This window comes from Phascolarctos cinereus, unplaced genomic scaffold, assembly GCF_003287225.1.
Source record: "Phascolarctos cinereus isolate Bilbo 61053 unplaced genomic scaffold, phaCin_HiC Scaffold_726;HRSCAF=1367, whole genome shotgun sequence".
Taxonomy (NCBI): Eukaryota; Metazoa; Chordata; class Mammalia; order Diprotodontia; family Phascolarctidae; genus Phascolarctos; species Phascolarctos cinereus.
This window is the reverse complement of record NW_027556098.1, coordinates 270,158,093-270,174,238: the sequence shown is the minus strand read 5'-3', so window position 1 is coordinate 270,174,238 and position 16,146 is coordinate 270,158,093. Positions and strand designations below refer to the sequence as shown.

The following is a 16,146-nucleotide window of genomic DNA, read 5'->3' as shown; positions in this document are numbered from 1 at the left end:
AAGTAGAGTTTGGTGGCCTTGGCGAGAGGGGAGTGAGAAGAGAAACAACAACTATTCCTAAACCTCTTGGGTTTACTGGCCTGTCAGCGGTTGTAGGGATAACAGAGCTGGTCCTATTTACCGAGAATGTTCTCAATGACAATAGCTATGGGGGCTGGTTTGGAGGCAGGACCAGGAGGTCTTAAGAGTACTACAGTTTTTGAGTGTCTTGGTCCTGAGCTGTCTCAGAGAAGCAGCACTAGTTGAGTTAGTGGCCATGGTCTGACCTTCATTGAACATGCTATTTCCTGTCTCTCTCAGAATGTCTTGATGTTTCAACTAGGCCGGTTTGTCTGCCCCATCAGTAGCAAGTAGGTCATGTTCACGGTAGGGTAAAGGTTTCTTAGCCACCAGGTTTGCTCGATTGGATAACAGCTGCTAGGCCAGACCGGAAGCAGTATGAAATATGGGAATTATAAGAGTTAGAGTAAAGGTGAAAAGATCAATTAGGAGGCTACTGCAATAGCTGAAGTAAAAGATGATGAGCACCCAAAACTTGACAGTGACAGAGAGAATGTGAAATAAGTGACAGATGAAAAACTTATTTTAGACATAGAATAAAAAGGATTTGCTGACTAACTGGATGTGCGAGTGAAAGAAAAGTGATCAAAGATGCCCCCAAAGCACATTCTTGTCCATGACATAAATTGAACCAATCTTATGGAAAGCGATTTGGAACTACACTCCAAAAGTCACTAAACTGTGCATACTCTTTGTCCCAGCAATATCACCAGTAGTTATATAGCCCAAAGAGATCAAAGAAAGGGGAAAAAACCCACATATGCAAAAATATTCAGAGTAGCAATTTTTTTGTAGCAAACAAACGGAAACTTAAAAGGTACCCATCAACAGGGAAATGATTGAACAAATTATAGTATAAGTATGCAATAGAATATTATTTGCACTGTAAAAAAGGATGGATTCAAAGAGACCTAGAATATTTGTATAAACTAATCCAGAATGAAGTGAACAAGAACAGGTGAACAATTTGTACAATGACTACAACATTGCAAAGAAAAACAATTTTGAAAGACATAAAACTCTGATCAATGCAATAATCAGTCATGGCTCCAGAACAATCATGAGGAAATATGCTTCCCACCTCTTGGGGGAGATATAATATATTAAATGGCACTGAATGAGATAAATATTTTCAGAAATGACCTCTATGTGAATGTGTTTTGCTTGACTATACTAACTTGTTAAGATGGAGGATTACTCTTTTTTTTGAGGGGGAGGAAAAAAAGAAGAGAAAAGAATTAGTGGGGATTAGGAGTAGTGATAGGGATACCAAAAAAGGGAGGGAAAAAGAGTATCAATGAAGCATTTAAAGAAAATGCAGAGAAGAAGTTAGAAGAAAGTTTAGAGAGCAACACAAACAACCAAGACAGCTTTGAAACTAACATGCTGAATCTATTACAAACATTTTTAAAAGTCTATAATGAAATTCACGGTTTCAAATGCAATCTTCTTTTGATTTTCTTTGTATATATAAATGTTTGTGTTTGTTGGTCTTCATCAAGTTCAGAATAATGAAAAATAAAAATGTATTTTTTTTAAAACAATGCCTACAAAGTTTCTAGCCTAGGAGATGAGGAGTAATGCAAAAAACAAGTTAGAAAGAGAAATGCTGGTTTAGGAGATAAAGATGATGACTTCTATTTTGGGCATGTTCGGTCTGAGGTGTCAGTGGAACAGATAAGCAGAAACACGAAATTACAACTCAAGAAAAAGGTCTAGGCTAGAGATAAACATTCAGGAGTCAACAAATAGAAGTGATATTTGAAACCATTAGATATGATGGCCAGGTGAGAAAAGAAACAGAGAAAGAAGAATAAAGAACAAAACTGTCGAAATGCCTAAAATTCAGGGGTAGGAGGAAGAAGAAGAGTGAGGATAATGACAGAGGAGAGATCAGAGAGGCAGAAGAACGTAATGTCACAGAAATCAAGAAAGCAGAAAGTCTTAAGAAGTGTAATCAACAGCATCAAATGCTGAAGCAAGGTCAAGGAGGGTGAGAACTGAGAAAGGTCACTGGATTTAGTAATTATAAGTTCACCAGTGATCTTCAAAAGAACAGTTCCGATAAAGCAGTAGTTAAATTTTTAAGGGTTAAGAAGTGCTACAAAGAAGTAGAAACAGTGAGCAAAGACTTTGTTTATGAGAAATATGTGAAAGTAGGATAGAAAGAAGACAACAGTGGGACAGATCTAATAGATTTTCTTTTTAATATAGGGAAGACATGAGTATATTTGTAGGCAGAAGAAAATGAACCAGTGGAAATGGAGAGACTGAAGATGCAAAAGGAAAAGGGGAAGACCAATGAAACAAAGTCCCAGGGGAGATAAGAACAAATGTAATTAAGAGTTTAGGACCTAATCAAGGATGGGGAAACCTATGGCCACACATGGCATGCTAGGTTCTTGGGTGCAGCATTTTGACCAAGTTTTTGAGTCCAAGTGTTACAGAGCAATCATTTTATTAAGGAGATTCATTCTGTGAAGTTTGGATTCAGTCAAAGGGCTGCACTCAAGGACCTAGAGGGCCACATGTGGCCTTGAGGACCCAGGTTCCCCACCCCTGTTTAGGTGAAGCAATGCTAAGATTTTGGAGAATGAATACTTTGACATTTTGAAGAGGAAGGAAGTTTGGAAGGCTTTTCTATTTGATTTTCCATTTTCTCAGTAAAATAGGAAACTGAGGTCATCTATAGAGAATGGATGAGTTAAGATTAAAGTTAGGGACTTCAGAAAAGTAGAAAAGTTCTAGAACAACCACTGCATATATGTGAATAGAACGGGGAAGTTATAAACAATTCAGACAATGTTACTTACATCTTCCAATAGGTCCTCTGGAAGGCTAACCCTGGTCCCTCCTAGCATGCAGTCCTCCATAATTCGAGTGCTATGGCCATCTCCACATGGCCCCAGGTCCAAAGGATCCGTAAGCATATGATCCAGAGCATCCATTGTTCACTCTCCACAAGGACACTAGACAAAAGCATTCAATAATTACGAGGGATAAATGGCCTATCAGTAATCTCAGTGGGCTCAAAAGCTCCTCTAAATGATTAGGCTTAAAAATGAAAGTTCAATAAGACCATCTATATTCTTTTTTGTTGTTGTTTGGTTTTTTGCTACGCAATGGGGTTAAATGATTTGCCCAGGGTCACACAGCTAGTAAGTGTCAAGTGTCTGAGGCCAGATTTGATCTCAGGGCTCCTGACTCCAGGGCTGGTGCTCTATCCACTGCACCACCTAGCTGCCCCCAAGACCATCCATATTTTAAACCGCCTTAACTTCTCTATGGTATTTTAACAGTTTATTTAATGTCTCCCAATGCTACTGATTCTCTAACCACAATCATTTCCTCTATAGCCTAGTGGGTCTTTTGTTTCTGACCACTCCTCCAACAACAGGGAGACAATGAGGTACAGAAGAAAGAGTAGATTTGGACTTAGAGGTCTTAGGTTCAAATCCCAGCTCTACTACTTACTACCAGCACAACCTTGGGCAAGTAAATCTTTGAGGCTCAGTTCCCTCATCTACAAAAATGAGGAGGGTGGCAAAACAGAGGGTCTAAAGGATCTTTCCAGATGTAAATCAATGGTCTGACCTCATCTGGACATTAACTAATAGCTTCATTTTCACAAAAGATGGTAATTTCCTACAGGTCCTTTGAAATGCCTTATATTTGAGAAAGCCTAAATAATGCTTCAGTTTCAAGATCTTCTAAAGATAACAAATTCTAATACTAAGATAAGTTCAGGATGATATCCACCCATTAATCAATGCCATTTGGAACCAATTGTTCAACCAAATATGAACACATTTAACTGTATTACTGTTCAGCTAACATTTCCCACGTTGTCCACAAGGATCTCATGAGAGGTGATCAAATGCCTTGCTGAAATCTAAGTACAATATATCCACAGCATTTCTCTCATAAGCAGTAAAACATTATCTAACTATGAGCTACTATTATTAGCCTCCCCCATTTGCCAATTTGGTAGGGAAAAGAACAGGAATTGAATCTGTGGTTTTGCTGGTACAGAGAATTCCCAGGTGAGAAAACTTACCCTCTACCAATGTAGGTCAGCACCTTCTCTCTACAAGTTAGGGTCTAAGAGAGCTGTCTAGAGCCATAAAAGATTAAGTGACTTGCCAAAGACACACAGACAGTATGTGTCATAGAGACAAAACTTGAACCCAGGTCTTCCTAGTTAACCCTGTAAAAAAAAAAAGAAAAGAAAGTTAATCTGTCACAACTTGTCCTAAGTGAAGGCAGTCTGGTTCCTAGTAATCAATCATTCTTTTTCTAAGTCTCAAAAACTGCTTTTTAAAAATTCACTTTAGAATTTTGCAAGGTATAGACATGAAGTTCACCAGTCTACAGTTTAACAGAATCCACTATTTCCTTTTCTAAAAATCAGGATATTTTATTTATCTTCAGCATCACAATCACAGAATGCTAGAGCTAAAAGATATTTTTAATCTATCATTCTCACTTTACAGATGAAGAAAATGAGGCCAACAGAAGTTAAGTGACTTCTCCAAGGTCAGACACAGAAATACAAAGCTATAATCCAAATCTCCTGATTCCAAAGTCAGACCCCTTTACACTACACAATACAGCCCCTCTCTCATTCTCAATGACTCCTTAAAGGCTGCCGACAATTGGTCCAGCAAAGATGTTTGCTAAATTACTTCAGTATTTCTTCTGGACCAGGAGACAAAATTATATAAAGCAGGTAGATGCCTTCTCTTGGATATCAATAAATCTTATACTGTTTGTTCTTTTTAGCTTGTAGGTAATTTATTTTCTTGGATAAAAACAGATGAACCAAAATAAAAGTAGTATAATTCGGATTTCTTTTTGTATGTCAATATTTTATTGACTGCAACAAGAAGAGCTTATACTTCTTTATTCAACTTCTGAATTTAAACATATCTTTATAAGTACCTTTTCTTATGCCTGGTGCTTTTTAAGAGCCTTTAGCTTCCCTAATTCTAACCATATAAGTCTTTACCAATCCTTCATATTTATTTTTGCTTATGTGCCCCTCCTTCTATCTTTTGTACACGTCCTTTTGAAATCTGAGTTCATGTCATTAACAAAGAAACCTTTAAACACATCTGCAACGAGAAAATGACTATCATTCACAGAGCTCCAGGAAATGTTTTCTACTTCTAGCTACACTACAGAAAATAACTACCAAAGACAGTGGTTCCATAAAGTATAAGGTCCTACTCAACAAGAGCTCTTTTATAACACTTTTTTGGATGTTTCCAGCAATAATTATTTCTAGTACACAGGAAAAAGAAAATGGCACAAAAGGAGTCAATTAGCAGTTAGCCGGATTAAAAAAAAAAACTTCCAATCAGGATTTCAGGGTTCTATTCAGTCTTTAAATTGCTCCTTGAAGGATATGAACATGCAGTTTTCAGATGAAGAAATTAAAGCTATCTATAGTCATATGAAAAAATCACTGTTGATTAGAGAAATGCAAATCAAAACAACTCTGAGGTATCACATCACACCTATCAGACTGGCTAACATGACAAAACAGTAAAATGATAAATGCTGGAGAAGACGTGGGAAAATCGGAACACTAACGCACTGTTGGTAGAGTTGTGAACTGATCCAACTATTCTGGACAGCAATTTGGAACTATGCCCAAAGGGTTGTAAAAATATGCATACCCTTTGACCCAGCAATACCACTTCTAGGGCTGTATCCCAAAGAGATCATACAAATGGGAAAAGGACCCACATATACAAAAATATTTATAGCAGCTCTTTTTATGGTGGCAAAGAATTGGAAATTGAGGGGATGGCCATCAATTGGGGAACGGCTGAACAAGTTATGGTATATGAATGTAATGGAATACTATTAAGCCATAAGAAATGATGAGTAGGCAGCCTTCAGAAAAACCCGGAAAGACTTGTATGGTCTGATGCCGAGTAAAGTCAGCAGAACCAGGAGAATGTTGTACACAATAACAGCCACGTTGTGCAATGACTAATATTGATAAACTTAACCCTTCCCAGCAATACAACGATCTAAGACATCTCCAAAGGACTCATGATGGAAAATGCTGTCCACATCCAGAAAAAGAACTATGTGGTCTGAATGCAGATCGATGCATATTATTTGTTCTCTCTTTTTTCCTTTTTTTAGTTTGTTTCTTCTTTCTCATGGTTTCTCCCATTGGTTCTAATTCTTCTTTACAACATGCCTAATGTGAAAATAGGTTCAATACGAATGAATATGTAGAGCCTATATCAAACTGCATGACATCTTGGGGTGGGGAGAGGCAAAAGATGGGGAGAAAATTTGGAATTCAAAATCTCATGGAAGTGAATGTTGAAAACTAAATATATATATATATATATACATATATATATACACATATATATACATATAATATATATATATATATGTATATATATATATATTTTTTTTTTTTGGGTGAGGCAATCGGGGTTAAGTGACCCAGGGTCACACAGCTAGTAAGAGTCAAGTGTCTGAGGTCGCATTTGAACTCAGGTCCTCCTGACTCCAAGGCCAGAGCTCTATTCACCTAGCTGCCCTGATTTTTTTTAAAAAAGAAAAAAAACCGCTCCTTGACCTTGACTGTAAGTCTCTTCTTTATGGCAATTAATATTATTTCTAGTCATGACACTTTAAATCTTATTAAACAACATGATTTACTACTACAAAAAGGACTTGACCAGAGTCACAAGCAAGTTATTGGCCAAGTCACCATTCTGCCCCCGGTTAATAAGAGCAATCCATTTGATTATCATGATTATATAGATGTAATGTGCACCCACAGCAGCGGGCATGCACTTAAAATTGTTTCTCAAATTATGGTATAGATTTTCAGTGATCCATCTATATGCTTTCTTTTAAGAATGCGTTTTATAACACTGGAAAAGAGCAACTACAACTGGAATTGCAGGGAGTTTGAATTCATTAATTTTTTTAAAACAGTTTAGCTATCAACATACTGATTATTAGAAGGTACTTTCCATCCATTCATGTCTTGAGTTATCTAGAGATTTGGATTAGGATTTATAAAACAAAGCATTTTTTTCACTACACTCAGATAAAATAATTATCTTGAATAACTTTTTTCAGATTAATGTAAAATTATAAATTCATTTCTACAATGTGTTGTAAACCTAAAATCTCTACAGAAATGTGAGTTATTAACATTTACTGAATGCCTAATATTTACAAGACCCTATTCTTTAAGGGAACCTAGGTTGGCCCACTTTCTGTTGGGCAGAGGTCACATGGTGAAAGGCAGTATCTGGAAATGATACTGAACTGGGGAGTTGGGAAACCTGTATTTGTATTCATGGCTCCATCACTTACTACGTGCCCTCAGATAAGTGACAATCTCCAGGAGCCTAAGGTTCCTCACAGTAAGAGGAAGTAAATACTTACTCTGCCTACCTCACTGCCTATTCCCCCATTAGAATGTGAGCACGGGGTGTCTTACATTTCTATTTGTATCAGCACTACACACAGTGATTCATTCATACATACACTCATAGGAGTTGTAGCAAAGAAAGTCCTCTATAAATAGCTAGCATTTATATAGCCACTTTACAATAGCCTACCAATTGGTCTCTCTGCCTCAAGTCCCTCCCCACTTCAATTTCATCCACTCAGCTGTCAAACAGATCCCACACACTCCAGTGGCTCCCTATTACCTCCAAAATCAAATACAGAATCTTGTTTGGCTTTAAAATACTTCATAATGTGGCCCCTTCCTACCTTTCCATTCTTCTCACACTTTATTCCTCCTCTACATGCTCTTTGATTTGCTACTTCTCACACAAAACACTCCATCTCCCTGAGTGGGAGTTTATCCTGTACATATTTTGTTGGTATACAGTTAATAATAACTAGCACCTACACAGCTCTTTAAATTTTGTGAAGAGCTTTACAAATATTGTCACTTGATCCTCACAATAACTTTGGATCATAGGTGCTACTACTGTTTCCATTTTGTAGTGGAGGAAACTGAGGCTGAAAGAGGTTACAAAGGGGCATGGCTAAGGTCACATAGCTAGTCAGTGTCTAAGGCAAGACTGAAACAAAGGTTTTACTTTCTTGACTTGCCTACTTGACTTTAATCTCTAACAACTCTATGACATGGGGTTATCATCCCCATTTTACAGATGAAGAATTTTAAAGCGATACAAAAAATGTGAACGAATTACTATTTGTCCCTGAATAGCAATAAAACCACTAACATATAAACATAGGTGTATATATGTATATACACCTATGTGTATATATGCGTGCACATATATATATATATAAATATAAATGGAGAAACGTGAGAGCATAATTATAGATGAGGAAACAAGTGACACAAAAAAATGTGAGCGAATTACTGTTTTCTTTGAATACCAATAAACACACTAACAGACATATAAAAGTGTATATACACATACATGTATGCATATATATAAATGTGTGAACATACATACATATGTAAATGGAGAAACCTGAGAGCATAATTATAGATGAGGAAACAAACATAATACAAAAAATGTGAGTGAATTACTATTTTCATTGAATATCAATAAACACTCTCATTTTTGTATTGTATGTATACACGTCTGTATATAAATATGTGCATACACACATATATACAAATGGAGAAACATGAGTATAATTACAGATAAGGAAATTTTAAAATGCTACCAAAAAAACCAGCAAATTGCTGTCCATCCTTGAATACCAATAAACATTGGCATATATGTGTATAGGTACATATGCATATATACATAAATGAATTACATATTATATGTGTATAAATATGTGTGTGCATCTGCATATATATAAATACAAATAAAATATGAAAGTATAAAGTTTAGGACCCTCTAGTGCTGGAATAATTGAAGGAGGACAGAAAAGAGCACACAGGCTGATCAGGTGAGAACACAGATGCAAGAATGCAGCGACTCGCTGGTTGGCGTACAACACTCTCAAAACAAGAGAAGTGACCCAGAGCAAGGTGGTAAACACTCTTTCCCTTCTGTCCTTGGGTTCGTGCACACTCCAGCTAGCTCTCTCTCTCAATATCTCTCCCTTTCTCTCTCTCTATCTCTCTTGCTCTCAATCTCTTCCCCTCTCCCTCTGGTGGGAGCTTCATCTCCTCATCCACAGTTTATTGATCCTTCGTTCCTAATGGGGTAAAGTTCCCTTCCTTGAGAGATGTCTGCTTAACCCTGAATCCAGGTGGGCGGCATCCTGCCTGGCCACTGGACTGACCAGACACGAGATAACAAAATTGAAACTGAAAAGAGATCCACGAGAGGGGGACACACGAGGAGAGAAGGGTCAGGACCTGTGGGGCTCTGGCCCACCTGGGTGGTCACCCCCTCCCACCTTCTACACACACACACACACACACACACACACACACACACACACACACCCCTGCACACGCGTGCGCGCGCACATACACAAATACACGCCCCCCCCCGAACCCCTTCCCCGCACCCCACCCCGCTCACGGCCCCCCGGCGGCCTCAGGCCCAGCTCTCCCCAAGTCCCACGCTCGGGAGCGCCGGGCAGACCGTGAGGGCCCCAACAGCTCCGCGCCTGACCCTGACCTCAGACCAGCCTGCCACCTCCCCCCCCGAATGCCCACACCAGCCTGCAGCCCCTCCAGTCCTCCGTGCCTGGAGCTCCCCCCGTTCCGCGGACGCTCCCCTCCCCTAGCCCAGGTCCGCCCCGGCTGGCCCCCCCGGCCCCACCCCCACCCCCAGCCTCACCTAAGCGGCTGCCACAGCCCTGACCCCGGTTACACTTCCCAGGGCCGCAGCCGCCGGGTCTCGGACGTGCTCGTTCCCGCCAGCGTGACGTCCCCGTTCGTGCGCGCTCCCGGCTCGGAACGTTGGGAGGGGCGGAACGGGACAGGGAGGGGTAGGGCGGGGCGGGGCGGGGCGAGGAGGGGGAGATCAGGAGGGCCAAGCCCTCCTCCAGGCCTAATTCCGGCTCTCAGCCAGTCGAGAGGCGTGGCGACTGCGCCCCGGAGCCATCCCCGCCCCTGACATTGACCCGCCTAAGTTTGCAATTTGAGAGGCATGGGAGCGCCTCTCCAGCAAGGCTTCCAGAGGACTACCTCCTCCGAGTGTCTTGTATGTATCCACTTATTTACACTTGTCTCCCCCATTAAAGTGTAAGCTTCTTGAGGGCAGGAACTGGTTTTGCCCGTCTTTGCATCCCCAGCTCTTAGCATAGCACTAGGCACATAGTATCTTAAAAACGTCTTCTTTTGTGTCATGGACCCCTTTGACAATCCGGTGAAGCCTACAGAACACTTTGGAATGTTTGTAAAGGCTTAAAATAAAAATATAGGATTAAGGAAACCAATTATAGCAGAAGTAATTTAAGTGTTGGTTTTGTTGTTGTTTTTGTCATGGACCGCAGTTTAAGAACCTGTGATCTAGAACCACCGATTTTACAAATGAGAAAACAAGCTGAAAGGGACCTGATTAAGCCAACCTTCTCATTTTACAAGATGAGGAAACTGAGGCTGAGAGGTGAAGACACTCGAGATTCCACAACCAACATTAAACCCTGGTCCTGTCTTTTGCAGCCAGGGCTCCTTCCACTGGCTTATACTACCTGTACTCAGTGCCTAGCATAGAAGCACATAATAAATGCTTGATTTGATTGTACTCTGATATCTGTATTATTTTGCCAATTCCTAGCTTTTCTTCCACCTCCTCATATCCCCACACACCCCCCCTTGACCACCACCATCCCAGCTGTTAGAAGGAACGTTAGAAAAGGTTAAGGGGAAACAAACACGGGCAAAGCCAAAAGAAAATTTGTTATGAATTAAATATTTTATTTGTATGTATTAGATCCATTCATTGCCTTTTCACTTAACCTCATCCTAATGGGACCATAACTAGAGAAGGGGAGGGGGGTAACCAAATGATTGGCTGCTTTGAGTGCTAACCCAACCTTCTTCCCAAGTTTTTTAAAGTTTATGTTTCTAGCTATTTCTAGGACTTCATCAGTACAAAATTCCTGCTTTCAGCCCCAATTGCTAAGTTTAATTTACAGTTAAGATCAGGAAAGACAAATCTTTTGGACTTCAGAGTCCAGCTGCATGACCCAGGAAAGCTGCAGCCTCTTCGAGCCTTAGTTTTCCCATCTGTAAAATGGAGTTGTTCCTTGCACAACCCACCTCACAGCATATGAAGAAAGTGCTTTATAAACTGTAAGTAAACTGTGATAGATAAGTGAGCTGGAGGGAAGGATACAAGGAGAAACAGTATACATTAAAACAAAACATTAACTAAATCTATTTTTAAAAAACAAAATGTGAGATAGTATTATTAACTTCTTACAATGATATAGGCACAGTGGTACTTATATTTCTTGAGGATAATGGTTATGCTAGGAGTGAAGACTTGAGTGAAATAAGGATCCATATCTGCTGAACGTGATGTCTCCATCCAAATTAGTCACTGGCCCCAAATCTTTATTGGGAATAGTACATTGGTTACACAGATATACAGCTACCTCATTTGGCAGAGGTCAGCATGGGAGTGACCTCTCCCACCTAGATTAGAATCTGTATCCACCTAACTGAAGTATTCCACATAAGCTCAATCTCCCATTTCACTACAAATCCCCAAATTCACAATCTTTGTCAGCAGTTTGGTAGTCTTTTGAATAGAAAATATTTTGAGTTTCAGGGGAATCCCATGGCAGATGGATGCTATTAGTCTGTGCTTGAGCAAATGACTCAAAAAACCTTAAATCCGATAGCCTTTTAAAAAGGTATTGCAACTGTTCTATTGTAACTGATTCTAACTGAAAGCAGTTACTGCTCCATAAACACAAAAAGCATCTTGTTTATTAAAAAAAAGAAAATATTTATTAATTTTACACCTGCTGGATAGCACAAGACTATTAACACTATAACTCACCGAATGTACAATAAACATTCACGCTTAAATAACAGGACAGGGTTATTTTCAACCAGTAGGTCAGCTTTAGCATCTTGTGAAATGCCATTTAGCCATAGATGTCTTAGCAGTTCTTGGAAGAAAGATCCTGTTAAGCAAAGAGCCTCTCGGTCCTTGGATGCATATGCTGAGTACCTGGCATGGTCATCCCAGGTCTTACAAATCACTCAAACAAGGTCTAACCCTAAGTTTTTTATGTGTCAGCAGTATTTTTACATGATGAAAATGTTTTCATGTGGGCACAATTAATTAAACAAAGAAAATAATCCAAAATCCCAATGGAACCTCCCTTTAAATTTTCACACTGCAGCTCCTACAGTGTCAAGGTTTCAAAGTGGCTACTATGTAAATCCTGGGTATAGAGTTTTTCTGAACTGGGTTTCCTAGGTCTTTAACTGTCTCCCATCTTCTCAAAACTAAGTCCACTGGAATGGACCAATAAGCAGAAGAGTTGGTCTTAAGGGAATGTTATTTGGTTTGATTGCCACCTGCACCACATGTTAATAATACACAAAATAGTTTGGAATTCCTTTGTGATTCCACAAAAGGATAAGCACCTCAGTAAAAGAAAGACAAGACCCTTTCTACAATGTTTTCCTCCATGTCTGAGTAATCTAAAATTTGAAGGAAAAAAACTGGCATAGAACGAACATACCATTCAGTGATGGTTTTCAATTTTAGCCAATGAAAATGTCTGCTTTTGGCATGGGAGCAGGGATGGGGAAGTGATGAAAAAGAATACTCTGCCTGCAACAAAATTAAGAAGTAATCAGAAAGGTCAAACTTCAGTTTTAGAACCCAAAATTGAATCTGTAGTAAGTCTGCAACTTTCAGATATAGTCTTGCTAGACAGCATAATCATGTGTTTGTGATCACTGAATTTGTGTGACTGTGCAAAACTGGCATTTACCCAATATTTCCATTTGAAAAGATTAATACTGCATGTCTGGTACCCTCAGAAACCTTAGACTTCCTATTTCTACAAATTTACCAACTCCTCAGCATACCAAGCTTTCAGGAATAATTATATTAAGTAAGTATAAATCTACATGTTTGCAGGTTATTTGAAAATATTTACCAAATTGTCTGCTATCCAGAAAGTTTCCTTGGCACCAGGTAATCTGACCTAAGCAAAGTAGCTGCTAAGTTTTCTAACAGTTTGTAGTGCCAGACATACCCAAGAAGTCACAGGAAATTAACCTAACTGCAACTTCATTTAGTTATCTCTATTTTAAGGTATAACTTCTCTGTTCTGGAAAGTAACAAAGTCTACTGAAGGATAATTATTCACAAAAATCTGTCAGTAGTTGTGTCACAAAGGACTGCTAAGACATTCTGATTTCAGAAATAGATTTATACATACAATTCCTGGAATGACTTTTTAAAATAAAATCACCCTTCCCTCTCAATTTCATATTCTGTTCAACCCCAAGTAAGACTCCTGAACAGGAGCAAATGCAAGAAAAACTGTCTTCAAGACACAGGTTTTGTTTTTATTTTTTCCTCCCATGTCAAAAATAACAGTTTCGTCTATATGCAAACATCAGGTGATCAAGTGTTTCCTGGTGATTACCTTAATGTATTTATTACTAGTGGTCCCCTGACATTTTTTATTTTTCCTGAGTCCAAAGTTGGTCATTCGATAAAAAGGTCCAAAAGAATTACAGTAAAGTGAAAGTGAAATGTGTAGGAAATTAGGACGGCCAACTTTCCCTCCAACCTTCACGAATGAATGTTCGTTTTAAGACAGCACTAAAAAGAATGAAAACTCGATGCATTTCTGTGAACGGCTAGTTGATTGTACACCTGGAATGAGGAAAGAAAGAATCCATCCTTCACCAATGACCAGGAAATGGATCCTTATGGGCACTGAAAAGGCACTGAAATCACTTTAAAACCATCCAATAGTTTTTGACAATTCTGCCTTTATCTCTGCTCCCTTCCTGATACAACCATAACTGTAGAATGGAAGGCAAAGCACTTCTGTAGGGTTAAAGTACTACTACTGGACTTTATTTTTCCAGGAAACCCACCTTCCTGGCAATAAGACAAGTGTCCTGATGCTAGGTAGAAGAGGGGCCCAGTACCACCAGGGCAGACTATGGTACCCAGTCAGCTAAGCCAGGATAATCCAGGCTGGGCGGAAAACTGCCAACAAGCCAATGGTTTTCCAAGGGGAAGTAAAAAAAGACAGTCAGGAGAATAATTAAAGCAAAAGTTTCTTCAAGGCTCTACTGTAAGGTCTTTCTATACTTCCACCATTTAGCCAGTGGTGTTCACCAACTGATCTTTGCTGCTTTTCTAGGCTCCCTTGTTTACAGCATGAAGAGGACTTGAAACCAGAAGGTGAAGCAGCTCTGACCTCTAACAAGTCTGCAAAATGCCCCTTATCTTGTAGCATCAATGCTGGGAAGATACAGGGCATGTTATGCCAACAGCCATTAACATGGCAGGTTCTTTTCCTCCTTTGGTATGAATACAATAAATATGCTATTTAGGTACTTCCACAAAGGAAAAGTAAGGCTTGTCAAGTACGTCAAAATCAACTCAGAAACAAGCCAAAGTTTCTATATTTTCTCCTGCTGCAAAACTCCTTTGCTCTGAACAGTTTCCCTGAAACACTTGGCCTATTACATACGTGGCAGTATGTCTATGGAGTCCTAAGAATCAAATCCTTTTTTGTGATGACTGCAGCTATAAAGTCAACCTCCTAGCAAGAACTCCAAAATTCCTAGCTTCAAAACTCTGGAGTAAATAATAAATTAAAAAGAATTCCAAGTTTCAGATTTGCTAAGTGGTAGTCAGGAGACATGATGGGACTGCTTGATTCCAACTCCAGGGATAAAGGTTAAGTTTTAGTAATATGCACTTCACTGTTTCCATTCCCATTGGTGGTCGTGATGATGTACTGGGTGGTTTGTGGTGGGTTAGTTGTTTGGCTCTCCAAGGCATCAGCATGTGTGGATGGCTGTGAAATGCCCACCTGGACTCCACTGGAGAGGGCCGGGGTTTGCTTTTCTTCTATTTCTGGCTGACCTTCTGATATCACAAAATGAGTCTGAAAAATGAGAAGAGAGAAAAGGAGGGTGAGATCTTGGAAATATCTAGAGTCTTGATGGAGAAAAAAATAAATGCAAGAGGACACAGTGATAGGTCTGGGATCCCGAGGAAGGAGACAATTAATGCAACAGACACGTTGCTATTGTTGTTTGTCCTCCTTTGTTCCTTTTTTTTTTTTAGGCAATTGGGGTTAAGTGACTTGCTCAGGGTCACACAGCTAGTGTCAAGTGTTTGGTCTGAGGCTGGATTTGAACTCAGGTCCTCCTGACTTGAGGGCTGCTGCTCTATCCACTGAGCCACCTAGCTGCCCTGTTTGTCCTTCGTTCTTGAAGAAGATCAATGACATTAGGAGGGTGATGTCTTGACTTGCAAGTGAATTGTATTTAAGTGAGGCAGGGCTGTGCAAAGTCATCAACCTCACTCTCTCCTCCAGATATAACTAGAAAGAGCACTTAAATATAGCATAAAATATACTGAAGGACTTCAGATATAGAAAGATGCATTATGCTGTAATCATAACTGACATATCTACAGTGATTTCAGGTTTGCAAAGCACTGTACACAGATTATCTCATTTGATCCTCGGCATAACCCCATTAGGTAGAACTATTATTATTCTCATGTTACAAAAAAGGCAACTGAAGATTAATGACTTATGGTCACAGAACTAGTTAAGCGTTAGTAAAGGATGAAGTCTTTCTTCCCTCACTCCAAGTGTATTATCAACAAGTTAAACCTAAGGCTCTTAAGCCTTAATCCAGCACTTTCCCCATTGAAGTACATTTGTTTTTATTAGCAATTATGAAAAGGTAAATAGATGTTTATCACTTCTGTGAGTGGCACAAAACTAGAGAGACAGTAATATAATGAATTACAGTATCAAGATGGAAAAATATCTGTAGAAACTACCTGGCAAAGAAAGTAATATGGCCCAGCTGTAGGTCATAATAAGCCAATGGAGAAAGAAATGGGTGGTATATGCAGGCACAAATGACTCTGCCTACAGCCAAATATAAGAAGAAAATATAAT

The 16,146-nt window shown here is 39.3% G+C and overlaps 2 protein-coding genes across 7 annotated transcripts in view; both read right to left on the bottom strand.

The window, feature by feature from the left end:
• The window catches only part of NFRKB (nuclear factor related to kappaB binding protein), a 45,761-nt gene extending 35,814 nt beyond the window's left edge, over positions 1 to 9,947 (bottom strand). For 4 of the 5 annotated variants that reach the window (XM_020963796.2, XM_020963798.2, XM_020963797.2 and 1 more), the window contains exons 1-3: positions 9,843 to 9,947; positions 4,118 to 4,267; positions 2,874 to 3,029 (exon numbers count right to left, since the gene is read on the bottom strand). In XM_020963796.2, the coding sequence (XP_020819455.1) occupies positions 2,874 to 3,008 (135 nt within the window). In that variant the 5' untranslated portion in view covers positions 3,009 to 3,029; positions 4,118 to 4,267; positions 9,843 to 9,947. Of the gene's footprint in view, positions 1 to 2,873; positions 3,030 to 4,117; positions 4,268 to 9,842 lie in introns of those variants that run through there. The other variant, XM_020963800.1, reaches the window with a different exon arrangement.
• A 953-nt stretch (positions 9,948 to 10,900) lies between these two features.
• The window catches only part of PRDM10 (PR/SET domain 10), a 145,320-nt gene continuing 140,074 nt past the window's right edge, over positions 10,901 to 16,146 (bottom strand). For both annotated transcript variants that reach the window (XM_020963794.2, XM_020963795.2), the window contains exon 22: positions 10,901 to 15,114. In XM_020963794.2, the coding sequence (XP_020819453.1) occupies positions 14,905 to 15,114 (210 nt within the window). In that variant the 3' untranslated portion in view covers positions 10,901 to 14,904. The remainder of the gene's footprint in view (positions 15,115 to 16,146) is intronic.